General features: G+C 41.8%; 1 protein-coding gene across 2 annotated transcripts in view; it reads left to right on the top strand.

Moving 5' to 3' along the window:
* Positions 1–27,345, top strand: part of LOC106568645 (fibrinogen C domain-containing protein 1) — a 258,727-nt gene that overhangs the window by 81,367 nt on the left and 150,015 nt on the right. For both annotated transcript variants that reach the window (XM_014139159.3, XM_014139143.3), the window contains one exon: positions 22,788–22,947. In XM_014139159.3, the coding sequence (XP_013994634.1) occupies positions 22,788–22,947 (160 nt within the window). The remainder of the gene's footprint in view (positions 1–22,787; positions 22,948–27,345) is intronic.

Genomic DNA, 27,345 nt, shown 5'->3' with positions numbered 1-27,345 from the left:
CACACACACACACACACACACACACACACACACACACACACACACACACACACACACACACACACACACACAAAACCCCATTTTCCGGTGCTCCCTCTCTCCTCAGTGTAAAATGGGTCATCTCCTTGGTGTGTGTAGAGGCCCTGTGCCGGTGTAACGTGATTGCAGCGGTGCCCGGTGTGTGTGCCCGGTGTGTGTGCCCGGTGTGTGTGTGTGTGTGTGTGTGTGTGTGTGTGTGTGTGTGTGTGTGTGTGTGTGTTGTGGTTATTGAGGCCAGTGGAAGGCCTGTAGGGTTTCTCTACTCTCATGCTGTTAACGCACCTGGCTATAGCTGACATAATGGAAAGATCACAGGAGTCTAAGCCACTTATCTGCAGCTTTTTGCAGGGGCAGAGGTGTGTGTCAAATCAAATGAAATCTAATTGTATTTGTCACATGCGCCGAATACAACAGGTGTAGACCTTACCGTGAAATGCTTACTTACAATCGCTGAACCAACAATGCAGTTCAAGAAATAGGGTTAAGAAAATATTTACTAAATAAACTAAAGTTTTAAAAAAAAATCATAAAATCAAATCAAAAGTAACACAAGAAAAAAACAAGGCTATATACAATGTAAATGTAAATAGTCAATGTAGATAGTCCGGGTGGGACATTTGATTAATTGTTCAGCAGTCTTATGGCTTGGGGGTAGAAGCTGTTAAGGAGCTTTTTGGTCGTAGACTTGGCACTCTGGTACTGCTTGCTGTGTGGTAGCAGAGAAGAACAGTCTATGACTTGGGTGACTGGAGTCTTTGAAAATTGTTGGGGTCTTCCTCTAATACCGCCTAGTATATAGGTCCTGGATGTCAGGAAGCTTGGCCTCAGTGATGTACTGGGTCATACACACTACCCTCTGTAGTGCCTTACTGGTAATGCGTACGGCCCAGTACATCACTGGGACCAAGCTTCCTGCCATCCAGGACCTACAGTTGAAGTCGGAAGTTTACATAAAGTTAGGTTGGAGTCATTAAAACTCATTTTTCAACCCCTGCACAAATTTCTTGATAACAAACTATAGTTTTGGCAAGTCGGTTAGGACATCTACTTTGTGCATGACACAAGTAATTTTTCAAACAATTGTTTACGGACAGATTGTTTCACTTATAATTCACTGTATCACAATTCCAGTGGGTCAGAAGTTTACTTACACTAAGTTGACTGTGCCTTTAAACAGCTTGGAAAATTCCTAGAAAATTATGTAATGTCTTTAGAAGCTTCTGATAGGCTAATTAACATCATTTGACGTCAATTGTGGGTGTACCTGTGGATGTATTTCAAGGCCCTACCTTCAAACTCAGTGCCTCTTTGCTTGACTTCATGGGAAAATCAAACGAAATCACAAGTCTGGTTCATCCTTGACTACGGTTTGCAACAGCACATGGGGAAAAACATTGTACTTTTTGGAGAAATGTCCTCTCGTCTGATTAAACAAAAGTAGAACTGTTTGGCCATAATGACCATTGTTATGTTTGGAGGAAAAAGGGGGACGCTTGCAAGCCGAAGAACACCATCCCAACTGTGAAGCACGGGGTTTTGCAGCATCATGTTGTGGAGGTGCTTTGCTTCAAGAGGGACTGGTGCACTTCACAAAATAGATGGCATCATGAGGGAGGAAAATTCTGTGGAAATATTGAGGCAACATCTCAAGACATCAGTCAGGAAGTTAAAGCTTGGTCGCAAATGGGTCTTCCAAATAGACAATGACCCCAAGCATACTTCCAAAGTTGTGGCAAAATGGCTAAAGGACAACAAAGTCAAGGTATTGGAGTGGCCATCACAAAGCCCTGACCTCAATCCCATAGACAATTTGTGGGCAGAACTGAAAACGTGTGTGCGAGCAAAGAGGCCTACAAACCTGACTCAGTTACACCAGCTCTGTCAGGAGGAATGTGCCGAAATTCACCCAACGTATTGTTTGACCCAAGTTTGACCCAAGATAAACAATTTAAAGGCAATGCTACCAGTGTATGTAAACTTCTGACCCACTGGGAATGTGATGAAAGAAATGAAAGCTGCAATAAATCATTCTCTCTACAATTATTCTGAGATTTCACATTCTTAAAATAAAGTGGTGATCCTAACTGACGTAAGACAGGGAATGTTTACTCAGATTAAATGTCAGGAATTGTGAAAAACTGAGTTTAAATGTATTTGGCTAAGGTGTGTAAACTTCCGACTTCAACTGTATATACTAGGCGGTATTAGAGGAAGACCCCAAAAAATGTCAAAGACTCCAGTCACCCAAGTCATAGACTATTCTCTCTGCTACCACACAACAAGCGGTACCGAAGCGAGAAGTCTAGGACCAAAAGGCTTGTAAGGCACTACAGAGGGCTGTTATCATAACAGGCGGTGATGCTACCAGTCAGGATGCTCTCGATGGTGCAGCTGTAGAACTTTTTGAGAATCTGCGGACCCATGCCAAATCTTTTCAGTCTCCTGAGGGGGAAAGTTGTTGTCATGCCGTCTTCACAACTGTCTTGGTGTGTTTGGACCATGATAGTTTGTTGCTGATGTGGACACCAAGGAACTTTAAACTTTTGACCCCCTCCACTTCAGCTCCGTCAATGTTAATGGGGGCTGAAGGTTACCTTAGCTTTCCTGGTTACAGGGACTATGGTGGTCTGTTTGAAACATGTAGGTATTACAGACTCAGTCAGGTAGAGGTTGAAAATGTCAGTGAAGACACTTGCCAGTTGGTCCGCGCATACTTTGAGTACACGTCCTGATAATACGTCTGGTCTCGTGGCTTTGTGAATGCTGACCTGTTTAACTTCTTACGGATCATTGGGACGCTAGCGTCCCACCTGGCCAACATCCGGCGAAATTGCAGAGTGCCAAATTCAAATTACAAAAATTGTAATATTAAACATTCATGAAAATACAAGTGTTATACTTCAGTTAACCTGTTGGGGAAAGGGGGCAGTATTTGCACGGCCGGATAAAAAACGTACCCGATTTAATCTGGTTACTACTCCTGCCCAGTAACTAGAATATGCATATAATTGTTTGATTTGGATAGAAAACACCCTAAAGTTTCTAAAACTGTTTGAATGGTGTCTGTGAGTATAACAGAACCAAAACCTGAGAAGATTCCAAACAGGAAGCGCCCTCTCTGACCATTTCTTGGCCTTCTTTGTCATCTCTATCCAAAACAAAGGATCTCTGCTGTAACGTGGCATTTTCTAAGGCTCCCATAGGCTCTCAGAAGGCGCCAGAACGTTGAATGATGACTCTCCAGTCCCTGGCTGAAAAACAGTAGCGCATTTGGTAAGTGGTCGATCTGAGAACAATGAGACGGGCGCATGCACGTGAAGAGTCCATTTTACTTTCTCTGTCTTTGAACGAAAATAACGACTCCCGGTCGGAATATTATCGCTTTTTTACGAGAAAAATCGCATAAAAATAGATTTTAAACAGCGTTTGACATGCTTCGAAGTACGGTAGCAGGGAGAACAGTCTATAACTAGGGTGGCTTGAGTCGCTGACAATTTTTAGGGCCTTCCTCTGACACGCCTGTTATAGAGTTCCTGGATGACAGAAAGCTTAGCCCTGGTGATGTACTGCGCCGTGCGCACTACCTTCTGTAGTGCCTTGCGGTCAGAGGCCGAGCAGTTGCCATACCATGCAGTGATGCATGCTCCCAATTGTGCAGCTGTAGAACATTTTGAGGATCTGAGGACCCATGCCCAATTTTTTCAGTCTCCTGAGGGGGAATAGGTTTTGTCATGCCCTCTTCACGACAAAAATATAAATGAAATAAGATTTCATCAATATTGATGTTTATTGCTATAAATTGAACAAATTGGCATGACACATTTTACATACAGTATTTTATGGAAATGAAAAATGAGCCCCATTGAACACATACAATCCCTGATACAATCTCGCTGAAGGGATTGGTTGGACAACAACCAGTGAGATAGCACGGCGCGAAATTCAAAAAAATAATAATCTCAAAATTAAAATTCAAGTATTATACAGCATTTTAAAGATACTCTACTCGTTAATCCAATCACATTGTCCGATTTCAAAAAGGCTTTACGGTGAAAGCAAAACATTAGATTATTTTAGCATAGCACATTAGCAAAAAAAAAGCCTTTTTCCAAGCATGGATAGCCGTCACAAAACCAGATATACAGCTAAAATTAAGCACTAACCTTTGACAATCTTCATCAGATGACACTCCTAGGACATCATGTTAGACAATACATGCATTTTTTTGTTCGATCAAGTTTATATTTATATCCAAAAACCCAATTTTTACATTGGCGTGTGACGTTCAGAAAATGTTTTCTCCCCATAACCCCCGGTGAATAGGCACATACATTTACAGAAGAACTCATAAACGTTGACAAAATTTATAACAATTATTTAAAGAATTAGAGATTATCTACTCCTTTATGCAACCACTTTGTCAGATTTCAAAATAACTTTACGGAAAAAGCACATTGTTCAATATTCTGAGTACAGAACTTAGCCTTCAATGCTAAGCTATACAGTTAGCCTACAACCACGACGTCGACAAATCTAAAAAAATATGCTCGAAATATTTACTTACCTTTGCTGGTCTTCGGCGGAATGCACTCGGATGGGCACCCACTTCCACAAGAAATGTTCATTTGTTCTGCAAATTCCATAATTTATGTCCAAATACGTCCGTTTTGTTGACCCATCCAGAACACTTTACAATGCCATGTGGCGTGGACGCAAATCCATAGACGAAATGTTCAAAGTTCCATTACCGTTTGTAGAAACACGTCAAACGATGTTTACAATCAATCCTTTAGGGTATTTTTTTACGTAAAATTGCGATAATTTTACAACCGGGCAATAGGTATTCATCCCAGAAGAAAAATAAAAAACAACGAATTCACGTGCCTGCGCGTCATAAGACACCTGTCCTCAGACTGGCCAGTGATTGACTGAGCCATAATTTTCTGCCCGGTAACAGGTGACGGATGAAACCAGTTCCTAAAGATTGTTGACAGCCAATGGAAGAGTTAGGAGGTGCAACGTAAATCCTATGTCACTGTAGTTTTTCAAGGGATTCAAAAGAAAAACTACATTTCTAATTTCCCCCTCTTCCTGATTCAATTTTTCTCAGGTTTTTTGCCTGCCATATGAGTTCTGTTATACTCACAGACACCATCCAAACAGTTTTAGAAACTTCAGAGTGTTCTCTATCCAAATCTACTAATAATATGCATATTCTAGTTCCTGGGCCAGAGTAGTAACCTGTTTAAATTGGGTACGTTTTTCATCCGGCCGTGAAAATACTGCCCCCTAGCCCAAACAGGTTTTAACCCATTTAATCCCAAATTTTTCCCAGACATGAAAATATCCAAATCATGTGTCATTAGTAACCCTTTGAAGTAATCAATCATTATTTGTTTACATTTTAATGGAAAAGTAGGTGAAAAAGTGTGTTTTAAAGTCAGTCACAATTGTGACCGGTGGGATAATGTTACGTATACTGAATTAACATATTTCTCCTATGCAGTTATCAAAGTTCCTATATATCCCAACCCAGTTATTAACACATTTAAAACTCTGTCACTAGCAGTCCCCAGCATTGGCACTAGAATGGCCCGTCACATTCTAGTGTGACTATTTTACACATCAAAAACCCTTATACAACACGATATGAATACTGAGAGCAAAAACAAAAAAACAACAACCATCAACGTATTTCAACATTTGAACTTGTACTTTAGTGCAATATTCATTGTAACATTGTCATTGTGGCATTTTAGTGCAACATTCACTATCAACTGTGTAGCAGTCGTGTGATTCATTCCCACTGAACATAAAGGTAACATTTAGGATAGAGGTAGCCTGTAGAATATGCATTCAAGTAAAGGCCTACACTGAACAAAATACAATTATATATATATATAAAGCGCCACTGCACAATGAGTGCCTTTATATATATATATATATATATATATATATCATAGAGGTAGGCTTCAGAACCAAGTGCAAGATTAGTTTGTGCATCACAATTTTGAACTGTGATCAGTCAGACCTACTGTCATACAGTATGTCTTGAATCAATTGACCTTCTTTTCCAAAAACATTTCAGTCATTTTGATTGTCTTTTTCGTCGACTTTTCTTTTCTTCCTAGAGTCCGTTGCACTGCTTCTCCTCACCCTTTATCGATTTTTCTATTTGTCTTTTACTGTCTTTTTTCAGCCCTTTTTCATTCACTCTCATCTCCTTTTCTACTGTCCATGGTATATCTTGAAGCACTCAATGTGCAGTGGCGCTTTGCATTTTTCACATGCATAGGTAGTACGTTTGTCACATTGACGACTTCTCTGGAACCGGTGCATCGTGTTGATTGGCCAGTGAGAAGCTTTGTCATATCTTGCCTGATCTTCAACGGAAGCAGCCAGTAAAGATCTCCTTCCGTGGCTCAGTGGTTTTGTGCCAAACTTTTGCATATTTGGGCTATATACTATGTGTTTTGGAATCACATCGGTGGCAGGCCTCTTCGATCGTTTGAACACTCAATCTTTATTTTTGACCACCTGCAGCTTTTCCCTTGGCTCTTCTGGCTGACCCCTATGGCTTGTAGAGGCCCTTGGCTCTTCATTATCAACAATGGAGGGGGGTGAGAAAGGTTGTGGATGGGGGGGTGGAGAGGGGTAGATCATCTTCACTGATAACGTTGTTCCTGTCATGATCTGTTTGCATAGGTTCAGCATATGCATTCAACAGCCTGGCTGGCAAATGGCCTGTCCATAGTCCATATCTGACCCATCGCTATCACAATCACTCAGGACAGCATCTTTCTAATTTTGAGGGATAACTGCAATGTTGCATGCCTTATCTGGGCAGTCACCTAGATCCAACATATCCCGAACTTGACTCAAAGTGAAACTAAAATAAAGAACAGAGTAGAAAGTTAGAACAAGAACTACGTATGTGTATAAGTATGTGTATACCTTGATGCACTGTGTTATCCCGCCGGTCACGATTATTGCAGTCAACATGTTTACACATTCTATGACCACACTGAACAAAGTTGAGTAATTGCAAATGCATATATCAATACTAGACACCTTAAAGATGTGTACCAAAAATCTTTGTCCTATCTTTATGTTAACATACTTTACTAACCTTTTGTTTGGGAGCTTTGATGCAGCCATCCTCTTCTCATGGTGCAACCAGGAAGTAAACAGCTCTGGTCATGTGACAATTTACACTAAACATGTGACCCTGCACATATTTCATTAAGAGCCTTTATTATTTCAATATTTGCTGGAAATGCATTGATATATCATTCAGTAAAATTTTTAGAGCCTTATAACTGAAAACGTTTTTTACTATTGTTTTTCACTATTGTGACCGATGGGATTAAATAGGTTAAGGCCAGTCTACACATTGCATGAGGGACAGAGTTTTACTGTGTGTGTGTTGCAAATGTATTTCTTGCACTTGATGTATATGCACTGTGTCTTCCTGTCCTAATGGGTCCACACACATCACAGCGCTTCTTCTTGTTGCTACCGGCTAAAATCTAGAATGATGAAAACACTTAGTTCTGTAATGTTACATCTCACTCGCTCACATATATACACTACCGGTCAAACGTTTGAGAACATCTTCTCATTCAAGGGTTTTTCTTTATTTTTACTATTTTCTACAACAAAAAAAAAGTGTTAAACAAATTAAAATATATTTAATATTTGAGATTATTCAAATAGCCACCCTTTACCTAGCTTTTTTCACTCTTGGCATTCTCTCAACCAGCTTCATGAGGTTGTCAACTGGAATGCATTTCAATTAACAGGTGTGCCTTCTTAAAAGTTAATATGTGGAATTTCTTTCCTTCTTAATGAGTTTGAGCCAATCAGTTGTGTTGTGACAAGGTAGGGGGAATAGAGAAGATAGCACTATTTGGTTAAAGACCAAGTCCATATTATGTCAAGAACAGCTCAAATAAGCAAAAAGAAACGACAGTTCATCATTACTTTAACCTCTTACATCTAGACGTTCCGCTAGCGGAACACCGCTCCAATATCCAATGATAGGGCGTGGCTCGAAATACAAACTCCTCGAAAATCTGAAAACTTCAATTTTTCAAACATATGACTATTTTACACCATTTTAAAGACAATACTCTCCTTTATCTAACCACACTGTCCAATTTCAAAAAGGCTTTACAACGAAAGCAAAACATTAGATTATGTAAGGAGAGTACCCAGCCAGAAATAATCAGACACCCATTTTTCAAGCTAGCATATAATGTCACAAAAACCAAAACCACAGCTAAATGCAGCACTAACCTTTGATGATCTTCATCAGATGACACTCCTAGGACATTATGTTATATAATACATGCATGTTTTGTTCAATCAAGTTCATATTTATATAAAAAAACAGCTTTTTACATTAGCATGTGACGTTCAGAACTAGCATTCCCACCGAACACTTCCGGTGAATTTACTAAATTACTTACGATAAACGTTCACAAAAAACATAACAATTATTTTAAGAATTATAGATACAGAACTCCTTTATGCAATCGCGGTGTCCGATTTTAAAATAGCTTTTCGGTGAAAGCACATTTTGCAATATTCTGAGTAGATAGCCCGGCCATCACAGGCTAGCTATTTTGATACCCACCAAGTTTGGTACTCACCAAACTCAGATTTACTATAAGAAAAATTGGATTACCTTTGCTGTTCTTCGTCAGAATGCACTCCCAGGACTTCTACTTCAACAACAAATGTTGGTTTGGTTCCAAATAATCCATAGTTATATCCAAATAGCGGCGTTTTGTTTGTGCGTTCAAGACACTATCCGAAGGGTAAAGAAGGGTGACGCGCCGGCGCGTTTCGTGACAAAAAAATTCAAAATATTCCATTACCGTACTTCGAAGCATGTCAAACGCTGTTTAAAATCAATTTTTATGCGATTTTTCTCGTAAAATAGCGATAATATTCCGACCGGGAGTCGTTTTTTTCGTTCAAAGACTGAAAATGTAAAATGGCCTCTTCACGTGCATGCGCACACCCGTCTCATTGTTCTCAGATCGACCACTATCCAAATGCGCTACTGTTTTTCAGCCAGAGACTGCAGAGTCATCATTCAACGTTCTGGCGCCTTCTGAGAGCCTATGGGAGCCTTAGAAAGTGTCACGTTACAGCAGAGATCCTCTGTTTTGGATAGAGATGACAAAGAAGGCCAAGAAATGGTCAGACAGGGTACTTCCTGTACAGAATCTTCTCAGGTTTTGGCCTGCCATTTGAGTTCTGTTATACTCACAGACACCATTCAAACAGTTTTAGAAAATTTGGAGTGTTTTCTATCCAAAGCTACTAATTATATGCATAGATTAATTCGGGTACGTTTTTTTTCCGGCCGTGAAAATACTGCCCCCTATCCATAACAAGTTAAGACATAAAGCTTAGTCAATACGGAATATTACAAGAACGTTGAAAGTTTCTTCAAGTGCTGTCGCAAAAACATCAATCGCTATGATGAAACTGGCTCTCACGAGAATGGAAGTCCCAGACTTACCTCTGCTGATAAGTTCAGTAGAGGTACCAGCCTCAGAAATTCAAGTAACAGACACATCTCAACATCAACCTTTCAGAGGAGACTGTGTGAATCATGCCTTCATGGTCGAATTGCTGCAAAGAAACCAATACTAAAGGACACTGATAAGAAGAAGAGAGTTGCTTGGGCCAAGAAACACGAGCAATGAACATTAGACTGGTGAAAATGTGTCTTTTGGTCTGGAGTCCAAATTGGATATTTTTGGTTCCAACCGCCAAGATGGTTTGCGATGAGTTGGAATGGAGAGTGAATGAAAAGCAGCCAACAAGTGCTCAGCATATGTGGTAACTCCTTCAAGACTGTTGGAAAAGCATTCCAGGTAAAGCTGGTTGAGAGAATGCCAAGCGTGTGCAAATCTGTCATCAAGGCAAAGAGTGGCTATTTGAATAATCTCAAATATTAAATAGATTTTGATTTGTTTAACACTTTTTTGGTTGCTACATGATTCCATATATGTTATTTCATAGTTTTGATGTCTACAATGTAGAACACAGTAAAAACAAAGAAAAACCCTTGAATGAGTAGGTGTTCTAAAACTTTTGACTGGTAGTGTAGTTACAGCAGGCCAAGGTAGGAGAGTCAGACACACACACACACACACACACACACACGCACACACACACACACACACACACACACACACACACACACACACACACACACACACACACACACACACACACACACACACACACACACACACACACACACACACACACATGCAACAACATCACTCACACTTAATTGGAGTTCTTGTTTCTGTGGGTCGGGCTAATGGCTCACCAGCATCCTCCTCCTGAATCCTCCTCACAATGGCTGCAGAAGCTGGGGCCCTTGGGATATGCTGCATATTGTTTGTCTTCAGGAAGGTAGTGAGTTGCCGCCCAACAGCTTTTTCAAAATTTTTTGAGAGGAATGGGAGATTCGATAAGCTGTTAGTTTTTTTGATTTTCTGGGTCAAGGTTTGGCTTTTTCAAGAGAGGCTTTATTACTGCCTCTTTTAGTGAGTTTGGCAAATATCCGGTGGATAGGGAGCCGTTTATTATATTCAACATAGGAGGGCCAAGCACAGGAAGCAGCTCTTTCAGTAGTTTAGTTGGAATAGGGTCCAGTATGCAGCTTGAAGGTTTAGAGGCCATGACTATTTTCATCAATGTGTCAAGATATATTGTATTAAAACACTTGAGTGTCTCCCTTGATCCTAGGTCCTGACAGTGTTGTGCAGACTCAGGACAACTGAGCTTTGGAGAAATACGCAGAATTAAAGAGGAGTCCATAATTTTCTTTCCAATGATTCTCCTCAATTAACCTCTATGGGCTAGGCGGGACGAATTCGTCCCACCTACGTAACAGCCAGTCTAATCCAGTGGCGCGATTTTTGAATCGTTTGAAATACTATTACTTCAATTTCTCAAACATATGACTATTTTACAGCTATTTAAAGACAAGACTCTCGTTTATCTAACCACACTGTCCGATTTCAAAAAGGCTTTACAACGAAAGGAAAACATTAGATTATGTCAGGAGAGTGCCCAGCCAGAAATAATCAGACACCCATTTTTCAAGCTAGCATACAATGTCACATAAACCCAAAGCCACAGCTAAACGCAGCACTAACCTTTTATGATCTTCATCAGATGACACACCTAGGACATTATGTTATACAATACATGCATGTCTGTTCAATCAAGTTCATATTTATATCAAAAAACAGCTTTTTACATTAGCATGTGACGTTCAGAACTAGCATACCCCCCGCAAACTTCCGGTGAATTTACTAACAATTTTACTAAATTACTCACGATAAACGTTCACAAAAAGCATAACAATTATTTTAAGAATTATAGATACATTACTCCTCTATGCACTCGATATGTCCGATTTTAAAATAGCTTTTCGGATGAAGCACATTTTGCAATATTCTAAGTACATAGCCCAGCCATCAAGGGCTAGCTATTTAGACACCCAGCACGTTTAGCCTTCACCAATATCAGATTTACTATTATAAAGGTTTGATTACCTTTTGTTGTCTTCGTCAGAATGCACTCCCAGGACTTCTACTTCAATAACAAATGTAGGTTTGGTCCCAAATAATCCATCTTTATATCCAAATAGCGTCGTTTTGTTCGTGCGTTCTAGACACTATCAGAATGGAAATCCACGGTCGTGCGCATGGCGCAGAACGTGACAAAAAAATTCTAAATATTCCATTATCGTACTTCGAAGCATGTCAACCGCTGTTTAAAATCAATTTTTATGCAATTTATCTCGTAGAAAAGCGATAATATTCCGACCGGGAATCTGCAATAAGCTAAACAGCCTAATGAATATACTCCACGGGGGCTAATCGCGCACAGGCCTCATTCAATGGTCCTCTGATCGGCCACTTGGATAAGGTGATAATCTGTTTCAGCCTGAGGCTGCCTCGTCATCCTTCAGGATTTTCCCGGCTTCTGAGAGCCTATTGGAGCCCTGGGAATTGTCACGTTACAGCTAAGATCCTTACTCTTCAATAAACAGATGCAAGACGCACGACTCCTTGTCAGACAGGCCACTTCCTGCATGAAACCTTGTTAGGTTTTTGCCTGCCATAGGAGTTCTGTTATACTCACAGACACCATTCAAACAGTTTTAGAAACTTTAGGGTGTTTTCTATCCAAACCTGAACAATAATATGCATATTCTAGCTTCTGAGTTGGTGTAGGAGGCAGTTAAAAATGGGCACATATTTTTTCCAAAATTCTCAATACTGCCCCCTAGCCCAAACAGGTTAACCTCTTGGGGCTAGGTGGGACGCTAGCGTGCCACCTGTGGTGCACTCCATCAACAGCAGGTGCATTTCAAGAGCGGCAAATTTGAATCCAAATAAATGTCAAAATTCAAATTTTTCAAAAATACAACTATGTTACACCATTTGAAAGATAAACATCTCCTTAATCTAACCACGTTTTACGATTTCAAAAAGGTTTTACGGCGAAAGCATAAATTTAGAGTATGTTAGGACAGTACATTTACAAGAGTTGTGTGTAATGTTTTGTCAAGTCAAAGACAGGGTCACCAAAACCATAAAACCAGCTAAAATGATACACTAACCTTTTACAATCTCCATCAGATGACACTCCTAGGACATTATGTTAGACAATGCATGCATTTTTAGTTCTATCAAGTTCATATTTATATACAAAAACAGCGTTTTACTATGGCATTGATGTTGAGGAAATCGTTTCCCTCCAATAACCGGCAGTCAAGTCAGCGTCAGAAATTAAATAATTAAAATTAGAAAACATTGTTAAAATATTATATTGTCATTTAAAGAATTATAGATTTACATCTTTTGAACGCAATCAACTTGCCAGATTTAAAAATAACCTTACTGGGAAATCACACTTTGCAATAATCTGAGCACTGTGCCCAGAAAAATACGCGTTGCGATACAGACTAGACGTCATGTTGGGGAGATCTAAAATCGAAAATACTATGTAAATAATCCATTACCTTTGATTCTCTTCATCAGATGTCACTTCCAGGTATCACAGGTCCATAACGAATGTAGTTTTGTTCAAAAAAGCTCATCATTTATGTCCAAAAATCTCCGTCTCGTTAGCACATGATGTAAGCCAGCCGGACTTCTCGTCATGAACGAGGGGAAAAAATATATTTCCGTTCGTTCAAACATGTCAAACGTTGTATAGCATAAATCATTAGGGCCTTTTTTAACCAGAACATGAATAATATTCAAGGTGGACGAATGCATAGCCTTTTATAACGTATTGGAACGAGGGTACCCAACATGAAGTAGCGCGCCAGGTGTCTAATGGGACATCACCGTTCCATGGCTCTTGTTCGGTCAGATCTCCCTCCAGAAGACTCAAAACACTTTGTAAAGGCTGGTGACATCTAGTGGAAGCAATAGGAAGTGCCAAAATATTCCTAAACCCCTGTGTCTTTCAATGGGATAGCTTTAAAGTCAATACAACACATCAGGTATCCACTTCCTGTCAGAAAATGTCTCAGGGTTTTGCCTGCCAAATGAGTTCTGTTATACTCACAGACACCATTCAAACAGTTTTGGAAACTTTAGAGTGTTTTCTATCCATATATAATAAGTATATGCATATTCTAGTTACTGGGTAGGATTAGTAACCAGATTAAATCGGGTACATTTTTTTTATCCAGACGTGCAAATGCTGCCCCCTAGACCCAACAGGTTAAGTTGGAAAAATAGGATGATCGAGCAGCAGTGAGGGCTCTTCGGTACTGCATGTTACTGTCTTTCCAAGCTAGTCGGAAGACTTCCAGTTTGGTGTAACGCCATTTCCATTTCTGGAAGCTTGCTTCAGACATTTACATTTACATTTAAGTCATTTAGCAGACGCTCTTATCCAGAGCGACTTACAAATTGGTGCATTCACCTTATGATATCCAGTGGAACAACCACTTTACAATAGTGCATCTAAATCTTTTAAGGGGGGGGGGGGGGGGTTAGAAGGATTACTTTATCCTATCCTAGGTATTCCTTAAAGAGGTGGGGTTTCAGGTGTCTCCGGAAGGTGGTGATTGACTCCGCTGTCCTGGCGTCGTGAGGGAGCTTGTTCCACCATTGGGGTGCCAGAGCAGCGAACAGTTTTGACTGGGCTGAGCGGGAACTGTGCTTCCTCAGAGGTAGGGGGGCCAGCAGGCCAGAGGTGGATGAACGCAGTACCCTTGTTTGGGTGTAGGGCCTGATCAGAGCCTGAAGGTATGGAGGTGCCGTTCCCTTCACAGCTCCGTAGGGGCTTCAGGGCTCGGGTATTTTCTGTATACCAGGGAGCTAGTTTCTTATGACAAATGTTTTTGTTTTAAGGGGTGAGACTGCATCTAGGGTATTATGCAAGGTTAAATTGAGATCCTCAGTTAGGTGGTTAACTCCTTGGGTAGGTGGAGGGAGTCTGGAAGGGCATCTAGGAATCTTTGATTGTCCGAGAATTTATTGCACAGCTTTTGATGATCCTTGGTTGGGGCCTGAGCAGATTATTTGTTGCGATTGCAAACATAAGGTGCTCCAAAAGCACCTTACGGTGTTTCTTTCTGTATTTATTTCTATATCCCCCAATCCATCACACGGCATCATCACTTCCTGTTGTACGCGGAATGAGGACGAGCTCCGTTTTGTTTGTTTGGAAAGTTTGTTGTTTAAAAGTATATTGGAAAGTTATTGGTAGCTACCTAGCTTTCCTCCTGGCTACCCCAACTCCAGCCAACAGCTCTGCACCCCTCGCAGCTACTTGCCCGAGCCTCCCCAGCTTCTCCTTCACCCAAATCCAGATCGCAGATGTTCTGAACGAGCTGCAAAACCTGGACCCGTACAAATCAGCTGGGCTAGACGATCTGGACCCTCTCTTTCTAAAACTATCCCCTATTACCAGTCTGTTCAACCTCTCTTTCATTTCGTCCGAGATCCCTAAAGATTGGAAAGCTGCCGTGGTCATCCCCCTCTTCAAAGAGGGTTACACTCTAGACCCAAACTGTTACAGACCTATATCCATTCTACCCTGCCTTTCTAAAGTCTTTGAAAGCCATGTTAATAAACAGATCTCTGACCATTTCGAATCCCACCGTTCCTTCTCCGCTGTGCAATCCGGTTTCCGAGCTGGTCATTGGTGCACCTCAGCCACACTCAAGGTACTAAACGATATCATAACCGCCATCAATAAAAGACAGTACTGTCTTCATCGACCTGGCCAAGGCTTTCGACTCTGTCAATCACCGTATTCTTATTGGCAGACTCAATAGCCTTGGTTTCCCAAATGACTGCCTCGCCCGGTTCACCAACTACTTCGCAGATAGAGGTCAGTGTGTAAAATCGGAGGGCCTGTTGTCCGGACCTCTGGCTGTCTCTATGGGGGTACCACAGGGTTCAATTCTCGGGCCGACTCTTTTCTCTGTATATATCAAAGATGTCACTCTTGCTGCGGGTGATTCCCTGATCCACCTCTACGCAGATGACACCATTCTGTATACATCTGGCCCTTCTTTGGACACTGTGTTAACTAACCTCCAAACGAGCTTCAATGCCATATGACACTCCTTCCGTGGCCTCCAACTGCTCTTTAACGCTAGCAAAACTAAATGCATGCTTTTCAACTGTTCGCTACCCGCACCCGCCAGCCCGACTTGCATCACTCCTCTGGACGGTTCTGACCTAGAATACGTGGACAACTACAAATACCTAGGTGTCTGGCTAGACTGTAAACTCTCCTTCCAGACTCATATCAAACATCTCCAATCCAAAATCAAATCTAGAATCGGCTTTCTATTTCGCAACAAAGCCTCCTTCACTCACGCCGCCAAACTTACCCTAGTAAAACTGACTATCCTACCGATCCTCGACTTCGGCGATGTCATCTACAAAATAGCTTTCAATACTCTAGTCAGGAAATTGGATGCAGTCTATCACAGTGCCATCCGTTTTGTTACCAATGCGCCTTATACCACCCACCACTGTGACCTGTATGCTCTAGTCGACTGGCCCTCGCTACATATTCGTCACCAGACCCACTGGCTCCAGGTCATCTTCAAGTCTATGCTAGGTAAAGCTCCACCTTATCTCAGCTCACTGGTCACGATAACAACACCCACCCGTAGCACGCGCTCCAGCAGGTATATCTCACTGGTCATCCCCAAAGCCAACACCTGCTTTGGCCGCCTTTCCTTCCAGTTCTCTGCTGCCAGTGACTGGAACGAATTGCAAAAATCGCTGAAGCTGGAGTCTTACATTTCCCTCACTAACTTTAAACATCAGCTATCTGAGCAGCTAACCGATCGCTGCAGCTGTACATAGTCCATCTGTAAATAGCCTACCCAATCTACCTACCTCATCCCCATATTGTTTTTATTTACTTTGCTGCTCTTTTGCACACCAGTATCACTACGCACACACCATCTTCTCATGATCATCTGCTCATCTATCACTCCAGTGTTAATCTGCTAAATTGTAATTACTTTGCTACTACTATTTATTGCCATACCTCCTTATGCCATTTCCACACTGTATATAGACATTCTTTTTTTTCTATTGTGTTATTGACTGTACGCTTGTTTATTCCATGTAACAATGTGTTGATGTTTCTGTCGCACTGCTTTGCTTTATCTTGGCCAGGTCGCAGTTGTAAATTAGAACTTGTTCTCAACTAGCTTACCTGGTTAAATAAAGGTGAAAAAATAAAATAAAAAATAAATGAGTAGCATCCAGACGCTGCACTTGATGAATTTATGCAATTGCTTCTTCCAATTATTGATAAACATGCACCTGTTAAGAAACTGAATGTTAGTACAGTTAACGATCCATGGATTGATGAGGAATTGAAAAACTGTATGGTTGAAAGAGAGGGGGCAAAAGGAATGTCTAATAAGTCTGGATGTACATCTGACTGGCTTACTTACTGCAAATTGAGAAATTATGTGACTAAACTCAACAGAAAGAAGAAGAAATGTTATTATTTAGCCAAGATCAATGATATAAAGAATGATGGAAAAAAAACTTTGGAGTTCTTTAAATTAAATTATGGGCAGAAAGACAAATTCAAATCCATCTTTCATCGAATCAGATGGCTTATTCATCACAAAACCATTTGATGTTGCCAATTATTTTAATTATTATTTCATTGGCAAAGTGGGCAAAATTAGGCAGGAAATGCCCACGGCAAACAGTGAGCAATTATATTCATGCATAAAACAACTAATAATGAAAGAAAAGCAGTGCAAGTTTGAATTTTGTAAAGTTAGTGTGGGAGAGGTGGAAAAAGTATTGTTAACGATCAATAATGACAAACCCCCTGGCATTGACATCTTAGATGGAAAGCTACTGAGGATGGTAGCTGACTCTATAGCCATTCCTATCTGTCATATTTTTAATCTGAGCCTAGAGAAAAGTCTTTGTCCTCAGGCCTGGAGGGAAGCCAAAGTAATTCCGCTACCCAAGAGTGGTAAATCGGCCTTTACTGGTTCTAACAGCAGACCTATAAGCTTGCTGCCAGCTCTTAGCAAACTGTTGGAAAAAATAGTGTTTGACCAAATACAATGCTACTTGTCACGGATCCCTCCAGAACTTTCAATAGGCACACCTGGCCCCTATTCCCAGTTATTAGTAATTTTATAAGTGTGTCCTTGGTTTACCATTGTCCTGTCGATTATTGTTACTATGACTGTTGGTCGTGTGAGTACCTGTGCTGTGTGTTTTGGCTTTCGTGCCATTGTGGATTGCGTATAGGATTATGGGTCTTGTCCCGTGTGATAATCATTGTGCACTTGTGTTATTTATTGGAGGTACTCCTCGCTCTTTTGTTTGGGTTTCTGCCCTGTGTTTTGTATAGTGTTTCTTTGGTCTTCGTCCCCGTGCCTGTACACGGCACACCATCATTTGGGTGTAATAGAAAACCCTATTATGCATTCCTACGCCTGTCTCCCAACCCTTTATGCCAGTGTGACGCTATTTCTCTATAAACAAATTAACAACAGACTTTCAGCATGCTTATAGAGAAGGGCACTCAACATGTACTGCACTGACACAAATGACTGATGATTGGTTGAAAGAAATTGATAACAAGAAGATTGTTGGAGCTGTACTGTTAGATTTCAGTGCAGCCTTTGATATTATTGAGCATAACCTGTTGTTGAAAAAACTTAAGTGCTGAGGCTTTTCAACCTCTGCCATATTGTGGATTCAGAGCTATCTATCTAATAGAACTCAAAGGGTTTTCTTTAATGGAAGTGTCTTTTATGTCAAACATGTAAAGTGTGGTGTACCGCAGGGCAGCTCTTTCGGCCCTCTACTCTTTTCTATTTTTACCAATGACCTGCCACTGGCATTAAACAAAGCGTGTGTGTCCATGTATGCTGATAATTTAACCATATACGCATCAGCAACTACAGCTAATGAAGTCACTGCAAAGAGTTGCAGTCTGTTTTGGAATGGGTGGCCAGTAATAAACTGGTCCTGAACATCTCTAAAACTAAGAGCATTGTATTTGGTACAAATCATTCCTTAACTTCTATGGGCTACGTGGGACGCTAGCATCCCACCTGCGGGACACAGCCAGTGAAATATCAGGGCGGCAAATTCAAAAACAACAAAATGTCATAATTCAACTTTCTCAAACATACAACTATTTTACACCATTTTAAAGATACACTTCTCCTTGATGTAACCACATTGTCCGATTTCAAAAAGGCTTTACAGCTAAAGAAAAACATTAGATTATGTTAGGAGAGTACATAGACAAAAATAATCACACAGCCATTTTCCAAGCAAGGACATGTGTCAATAAAACCCAAAACACAGCTAAATGAAGCACTAACCTTTGACGATTTCCATCAGATGACACTCCTAGGACATTATGTTACACAATACATGTATGTTTTGTTCAATAAAGTTCATATTTATATCCAAAAACCGCATTTTACATTGGCGCGTGATGTTCAGAAAATGTATACTCACCAAAACGGCTGGTAAATGTGCACATCAATTTACAAAAATACTCATCATAAACGTTGACAAAATATATAACAATTATTAAAAAAATTATAGATAGACTACTCCTGGATGCAACTGCTTTGTCAGATTTTAAAATAGCTTTACGGAGAAAGCACATTTTTCAATATTCTGAGTACATAGCTCAGCCATCACAGAGAGCTATACAGACACCCGCCAAGTTCGGGGCAACCTAAACTCAGAATTAGTATTAGAAATATTCTCTTACCTTTGCTGATCTTCATCAGAATGCACTCCCAGGACTGCTACTTCCACAAGAGATGTTGTTTTTGTTCGAAATAATACATATTTATGTCCAAATACCTCCGTTTTGTTCGTGCGTTCAGAGCACTATCCAAAGGCATAAAGCGCGAGCGCGGTACCAGAGACGAAAAGTCAAAATGTTTCATTACCGTACTTAGAAGCATGTCAAACGCTGTTTAAAATCAATCTTTATGGTATTTTTTATGTAAAATTGCCATAATATTCCAACCGGACAATAGCGTATTCATTCAAGGAGAAAAAGAAGGAACGGCGTGCTCGCGTGACTGCGCATATCCAATCCCTTTGTCCACAGGCAGTCCACTCAGAAACTGAGCTCCTATTGTCTGCCCAGTAACAGGAGAAGGCTGAAACAACTTTCTGAAGGCTTTTGACAGCCAATGGAAGCCTTAGGAAGTGCAACGTAACCCCACAGATACTGTAGTTTCGAACGGGACTAGAAAGAAGAACTACAATTCTCAGATCCTCCGCTTCCTGGTTGACTTTTTCTCATGTTTTTGCCTGCCATATGAGTTCTATTATACTCACAGACACCATTCAAACAGTTTTAGAAACTTCAGAGTGTTTTCTATCCAAATCTACTAATAATATGCATATTCTCGTTTCTGGGCCAGAGTAGTTACCTGTTTAATTTGGGTACGTTTTTCATCCGGCCGTGAAAATACTGCCCCCTAGCCCAAACAGGTTAAGTGCTAGACCTACCAGCTGAATCTGGTAATGAATGGTGTGGCTGTTGAACAAGTTGAGGAGACTAAATTCCTTGGCATTACCTTAGATTGTAAGCCATCATGGTCAAAACATATAGTTTCAATGGTTGCAAAGATGGGGAGAGGTCTAGCCGTAATAAAGAGATGCTCTGATTTTTTGACACCACACTCCAAAAAGCAGGTTTCGCAGGCTCTAGTTTTGTCTAATCTTGATTATTGTCCAGTCGTGTGGTCCAGTGCGGCAAGCAAAACCTAGTTGTTGCAGCTAGCCCAGAACAGAGCGGGCACGTTTTGCTCTTAATTGTAATTTGAGGGCTGATATAAATACTATGCATGCCAGTCTCTATTGGCTAAGAGTTGAGGAGAGACTGACTGCATCACTTCTTTTTTTTAAGAAACATTAATGTGTTGAAAATCCCAAATTGTTTGCAAAGTAAACTTACACACACACTTATCCCACCAGACATCCCACCAGGGGTCTTTTCATAGTCCCCAAATCCAGAACAAATGCAAGAAAACATACAGTATTATATAGAGCCCTTATTGCATGGAACTTCCTTCCATCTCATATTGCTCAAATAAACAGCAAACCTGGTTTAAAAAAAACAGATAAATCAAAACCTCGCGCCACAACGCCGCTCCCCTATTTTACCTAGATAGTTTGTGTGAATGCATTGATATGTAGGATACATGTGCCTTTTTAAAAATGTATGTAGTTCTGTCCTTGAGCTGTTCTTGTCTAATGATGTTCTGTATTATGTCATTCTTTATTATGTTTCATGTTTTGTGTGGACCCCAGGAAGAGTAGCTGCTGCTTTTGCAACAGCTAATGGGGATCCTAATAAAATACCAAATAGTCCCAGATTATGAGGAATAACATTAAGATCCACAATATGTATTCCTTGGGACAAATCTCGGTCCAACAGTAGCTATAAAAAGCGATTGAGTAGTCTGCATAGATTTCATGACCAGAAGCTCAAAAGATGAAAACGCAGTCATTTTTTGGGAGGTAAATAGAAATTTGCTATCGTAAATGTTAGCAACACCTCCGCCTTTGCGGGATACACGGGGGATATGGTCACTAGTGTAACCAGGAGGAGAGGCCTCATTTAACACAGTAAATTCATCAGGCTTAAGCCATGTTTCAGTCAGGCCAATCACATCAAGATTATGATCAGTGATTAGTTCATTGACTATAACTACCTTGGAAGTTAGGGATCTAACATTAAGCAGCCCTATTTTGAGATGTGATATATCACAATCTCTTTCAATAATTACAGGAATGGAGGAGGTTTTTATTCCAGTGAGATTGCTAAGGCAAACACGGCCATGTTTATTTTTGCCCAACCTAGATCGTGGCACAGACTCGGTCTCAATGGGGATAGCTGAGCTGACTACACTGACTGTGCTAGTGGCAGACTCCACTAAGCTGGCAGGCTGGCTAACAGCCTGCTGCCTGGCCTGCACCCTATCTCATTGTGGAGCTAGAGGAGTTAGAGCCCTGTCTATGTTCATAGATAAGATGAGAGCACCCCTCCAGCTAGGATGGAGTCCATCACTCCACAGCAGGCCAGGCTTGGTCCTGTTTGTGGGTGAGTCCCAGCAAGAGGGCCAATGATCTACAAATTCTATCTTTTGGGAGGGGCAGAAAACCGTTTTCAACCAGCGATTGAGTTGTGAGCCTCTGCTGTAGAGCTCATCACTCCCCCTAACTGGGAGGGGGCCAGAGACAATTACTCGATGCCAACACATCTTTCAAGCTGATTTACTCGCTGAACCTATGTTGCGCTTGGTGACCTTTGACTGTTTCATTCTAACATCGTTGGTGCCGATGTGGATGACAATATTCCTATACTCTACACTCGCCAGTTTTAGCCTTAGCCAGCACCATCTTCAGATCAGCCTTAACGTCGGTAGCCCTGCCCCCTGGTAAACAGTGTATGATCGCTGGATTATTATTTTTAAGTCTAATATTGCAGGTAATGGAGTCACCAATGACTAGGGTTTTAAATTTGTCAGAGCTAATGGTGGGAGGCTTCGGCGTCTCAGACCCAGTAACGGGTGGAGGCAAGACCAGAGAAGACTCGGACTCTGACTCCGACTTGTTGCTTAATGGGGAGAACCGGTTGAAAGTTTCTGTTGGCTGAATGAGCGACACCGGTTGAGGATTCCTACAGCATTTCCTTCCAGAAGCCATGAGAAAATTGTCCGGCTGTGTGGACTGTGCGAGGGGATTTATTCTATTATTTGTACTTATAGGTGGCACAGACGCTGTTTCATCCTTTCCTACACTTAAATTACCCTTGCCTAATGATTGTGTCTGAAGCTGGGCTTGCTGCACAGCTATCCTCACCATAAGGCAATCGTTCTCTTGTATATTATGATTATAGCGACTGCAATTAGAAGGCATAATGTTAATGTTACTACAGCTTCAGCTGGTGGAGGTCCTGTTGAACCATGCCCAGATAAAGCATCCGGGGAGAAAAAGCTGAATGAAAAAAGTTAATGAGGGAAAAAATAAAAATATAAAGCGGTAATTAAAAAGTAAAAAACGTAGCAGGGAGCAAAGTGGCAGGTAGCAAGGTAGCAAAGTAACGTTAGCAACAAACTGCACAACATCACTTAAACAAGTCCACAAGTTGGGGTTAACTAATTGTTAATACTGTGTGTATTGCAGCTACTGTCTGAGAGCCAAATCAACATGGTGAAGGTGGTGAACACTGTGAGCGATGCTCTCAGCTCCATGCAGAAGGAGACAGGGGGACTGAAGGCTCGGGTCAAGGCTGACCTACAGAGGGCACCGGTCAGAGGGGCTCGTCTCAAAGGCTGTGCCAATGGTAAGTCTGATAGCTGTCTGTCCATGTCTGGCTAGCTGGCTGGCTTGCTGGCTAGTTCTGTGGCTGACTGGCTATGTGGCCGGCTGGCTGGCTGGCTTTGTGGCTGGCTGATTGGCTGGCTGGCTGGCTGACTGTGTGGCTGTCTGGTTATGTAGCTGATTGGCTGGTTATGTAACTGGCTGGCTCTGTGGCTGGCTGGCTATGTAGCTGCCTGACTTGCTGCCTGTTTGGCTGTCTGTCTGGTTGCCTAACTGTCTGTCTGTCTGCCATTCATGCATATGTCTATGTGTGAGTGTCTCTGTGTCTTCATATGTGTCTGTCTCTGTCTGTCCCTGTATACATACTGTATAGCTCTCTGTGTTATTCAATAGTGTACTGTATCTCTATCTGCCAGTGGCAGAGATTAAGATTACCTCATTACCCTTGGTGCTAGTGTTGAATGTATGAGTGTTGAATATGCAGTAAAGTATGTAAATATATATATTTTTTTATTTCACCTTTTTTTAACCAGGTAGACTAGTTGAGAACAAGTTCTCATTTGCGACTGCGACCTAGCCAAGATAAAGCATAGCAGTTCGACACATACAACAACACAGAGTTACACATGGAATAAACAAACATACAGTCAATAATTCAGTAGAAAAAAATAAAACAAAAAGTCTATATACAGTGAGTGCGAATGAGGTAAGATAATGGAGTTAAGGCAATAACTAGGCCATGGTGGCAAAGTAATTATAATATAGCAATTAAACACTGGAATGGTACATGTGCAGAAGATGAATGTGCAAGTAGAGATACTGGGGTGCAAAGGAGCAAAGGAGCAAGATAAATAAATAAATACACTATGGGGATGAGGTAGTTGGATGGGCTGTTTACAGATTGGCTATGTATAGGTGCAGTGATCTGTGAGCTTCTCTGACAGCTGGTGCTTAATTAAAGCTAGTGAGGGAGATATGAGTCTCCAGCTTCAGTGATTTTTGCAGTTCGTTCCAGTCATTGGCAGCAGAGAACTGGAAGGAAAGGCGGCCAAAGGATGAATTGGCTTTGGGGGTGACCAGTGAGATATACCTGCTGGAGCGGGTGCTACGAGAGGGTGCTGCTATGGTGACCAGTGAGCTGAGATAAGGCGATGCTTTACCTAGCAGAGACTTGTAGATGACCTGGAGCCAGTGGGTTTGGCGAACAGAGTGAAGCGAGGGCCAGCCAACGAGAGCGTACAGGTCGCAGTGGTGGGTAGTATATGGGGCTTTGGTGACAAAACGGATGGCACTGTGATAGACTGCATCCAATTTGTTGAGTAGGGTGTTGGAGGCTATTTTGTAAATGACTTCGCCGAAGTCGAGGATCGATAGGATGGTCAGTTTTACGAGGGTATGTTTGGCAGCATAAGTGAAGGATGCTTTGTTGCGAATTAGGAAGCCGATTCTAGATTTCATTTTGGATTGGAGATGCTTAATGTGAGTCTGGAAGGAGAGTTTACAGTCTAACCAGACACCTAGGTATTTGTAGTTATCCACATATTCTAAGTCAGAGCCGTCCAGAATAGTGATGCTGGACGGGCGGGCAGGTGCGGGCAGTGATCGGTTGAAGAGCATGCATGTAGTTTTACTTGCATTTAAGAGCAGTTAGAGGCCACGGAAGGAGAGTTTTATGGCATTGAAGCTGGTCTGGAGGTTAGTTAACACAGTGTCCAATGAACGGCCAGAAGTATACAGAATGGTGTCGTCTGCGTAGAGGTGGATTAGAGAATCACCAGCAGCGAGAGCAACATCATTGATGTATACAGAGAAGAGAGTCGGCCTGAGAATTGAATCCTGTGGCACCCCCATAGAGACTGCCAGAAGTCCGGACAACAGGTCCTCTGATTTGACACATTGAAATCTGTCAGAGAAGTAGTTGGTAAACCAGGCGAGGCAATCATTTGAGAAACCAAGGCTGTTGAGTCTGCCAATAAGAATGTGGTGATTGACAGAGTCGAAAGCCTTGGCCAGGTTGATGAATACGGCTGCACAGTAATGTCTCTTATCGATGGTGGTTATGATATCATTTAGGACCTTGAGCGTGGCTGAGGTGCACCCGTGACCACCTCTGAAACCAGGTTGCATAGCGGAGAAGGTACAGTGAGATTCGAAATGGTCGGTAATCTGTTGGTTAACTTGGCTTTCGAAGACCTTAGAAAGGCAGGGTAGGATAGATATACGTCTGGAGCAGTTTGGGTCTAGAGTGTCTCCCCCTTTGAAGAGGGGGATGACCGCTGCAGCTTTCAAATATTTGGGAATCTCAGACGATACGAAAGAGAGGATGAACAGGCTAGTGATAGGGGTTGCAACAATTTCGGCAGATCATTTTAGAAAGAGATGGTCCAGATTGTCTAGCCTGGCTGATTTGTAGGGGTCCAGATTTTGCAGCTCTTTCAGAACATCTGCTATCTGGATTTGGGTAAAGGACAAATCGGTGAGGCTTGGGCGAGTTGCTGTGGGGAGTGCAGGGCTGTTGACCGGGGTAGGGGTAGCCAGGTGGAAAGCATGGCCAGCTATAGAAAAATGCTTATTGAATTTCTCAATTATGGTGAATTTATCGGTTTTGACAGTGTTCCCTAGCCTCAGTGCAGTGGGCAGCTGGGAGGAGGTGCTCTTATTCTCCATGGACTTTACAGTGTCCCAGAACTGTTTTGAGTTTGTGCTACAGAATGCACATTTCTGCTTGAAAAAACTAGCCTTAGCGTTCCTAACTGCCTGTGTATATTTGTTCCTAACTTCCCTGAAAAGCATATCACGGGGGCTATTCGATGCTAATGCAGAACACCACAGGATGTTTTTGTGCTGATCAAGGGCAGTCAGGTCTGGAGAGAACCAAGGGCTATATCTGTTCCTGGTTCTACATTTTTTGAGAGGGGCATGCATATTTGAGATGGTGAGGAAGGCACTTTTAAAGAATTACCAGGCATCCTCTACTGACGGGATGAGGTCAATATCCTTCCAGGATACCCAGGCCAGGTCAATTGGAAAGTCCTGCTCGCTGAAGTGTTTTAGGGAGCGTTTAACAGTGATGAGGGGTGGTCGTTTGACCGTGGACCCATTACGGATGCAGGCAGTGAGGCAGTGATCACTGAGATCTTTGTTGAAAACAGTAGAGCTATATTTGGAGGGAAAGTTGGTTAGGATGATATCTATGAGGGTGCCCGTGTTTACGGATTTGGTGTTGTGCCATGTTGGGTTCATTGATCATTTCTGTGAAATTGAGGGCATCAATCTTACATTGTAGCATGTCCCAGTTTAGCGCAATCAGTTCACATATGGTGTCCTGGGCACAGCTGGGGGCAGAGGGTGGCCTATAGCAAGCGGCACCGGTGTTTCTGGAATGGTAGATTTTTAAAAGTAGAAGCTCAAATTCTTTGGGTACAGACCTGGAGAGTAAGACAGAACTCTTCAGGCTATCTCTGCAGTAGATTGCAACTCTGCCCCCTTTGGCAGTTCTATCTTGTCGGAAAATGTTATAGTTAGGGATGGAAATTTCAGGGGTTTTGGTAGTCTTCCTGAGCCAGGATTCAGACACAGCTAGGGCATCCGGGTTGGCAGAGTGTGCTAGGGCAGTGAGTAAAACAAACTTAGGGAGGAGGCTTCTAATGTTAACATGCATGAAACCAAGGCTTTTACGGTTACAGAAGTCAACAAATGAGAGTGCCTGGGGAATAGGAGTGGAGCTAGGCAGTAGTGATTGGAGAGTAGTGATTGGTGTGTCCATTGGGATGTTGTGCTCGGAGTGAGAGCCTGTGAAAGTCTGAGGTGTGATCCCTGAGGGAAGCTTCAGGCGAATCTACATCAGACCTGAGGGATGCTTCAGACAAACCTACATCAGACCTGATGGAAGCTTCAGACAAACCTACATCAGACCTGACAGAAGCTTCAGACAAACCTCAGACCTGAGGGAAGCTTCAGACAAACCTACATCATACCTGCCAGGAGTTTTAGATGAACCTACATCAGACCTGAGGGAAGCCATCCAGTAGATTCTACCTTTTCAGCCAGCCATGGAATACACAACGGCTGACACTTATGTACCACACACACACACACTCCAATGGTAATGCCACCCGAGATTGTGTGTGTGTGTGTGTTTGTGCGTGTGTGTGTGTGCCTGTCCGTGTATGTTTGCCACAGGCCCCAGGTTTTCATAAATATTTCACACAGATGGGTACCGCATTAAAATCCTTGATGTAATTCCACACTCTGGGATGCCTGCATATAAAGAACTAGGATGATACAGGATCCATTTCAATCACAGGAGGTTGCTGAGGGGAGGATGGCTGATAATAATGGTCGAAATGCAGATAAAGGAGTGGAAAAACAAGAGGAGGGAGGATCAATGTAAATTGTCTGGGTGGCCATTTGATTAATT

Source organism: Salmo salar, chromosome 01 (assembly GCF_965601325.2).
Source record: "Salmo salar chromosome 01, fSalSal1, whole genome shotgun sequence".
Classification (NCBI taxonomy): Eukaryota; Metazoa; Chordata; class Actinopteri; order Salmoniformes; family Salmonidae; genus Salmo; species Salmo salar.
The sequence above is the reverse complement of the archived record's forward strand: the minus strand, read 5'-3'. Positions and strand labels throughout refer to the sequence as shown.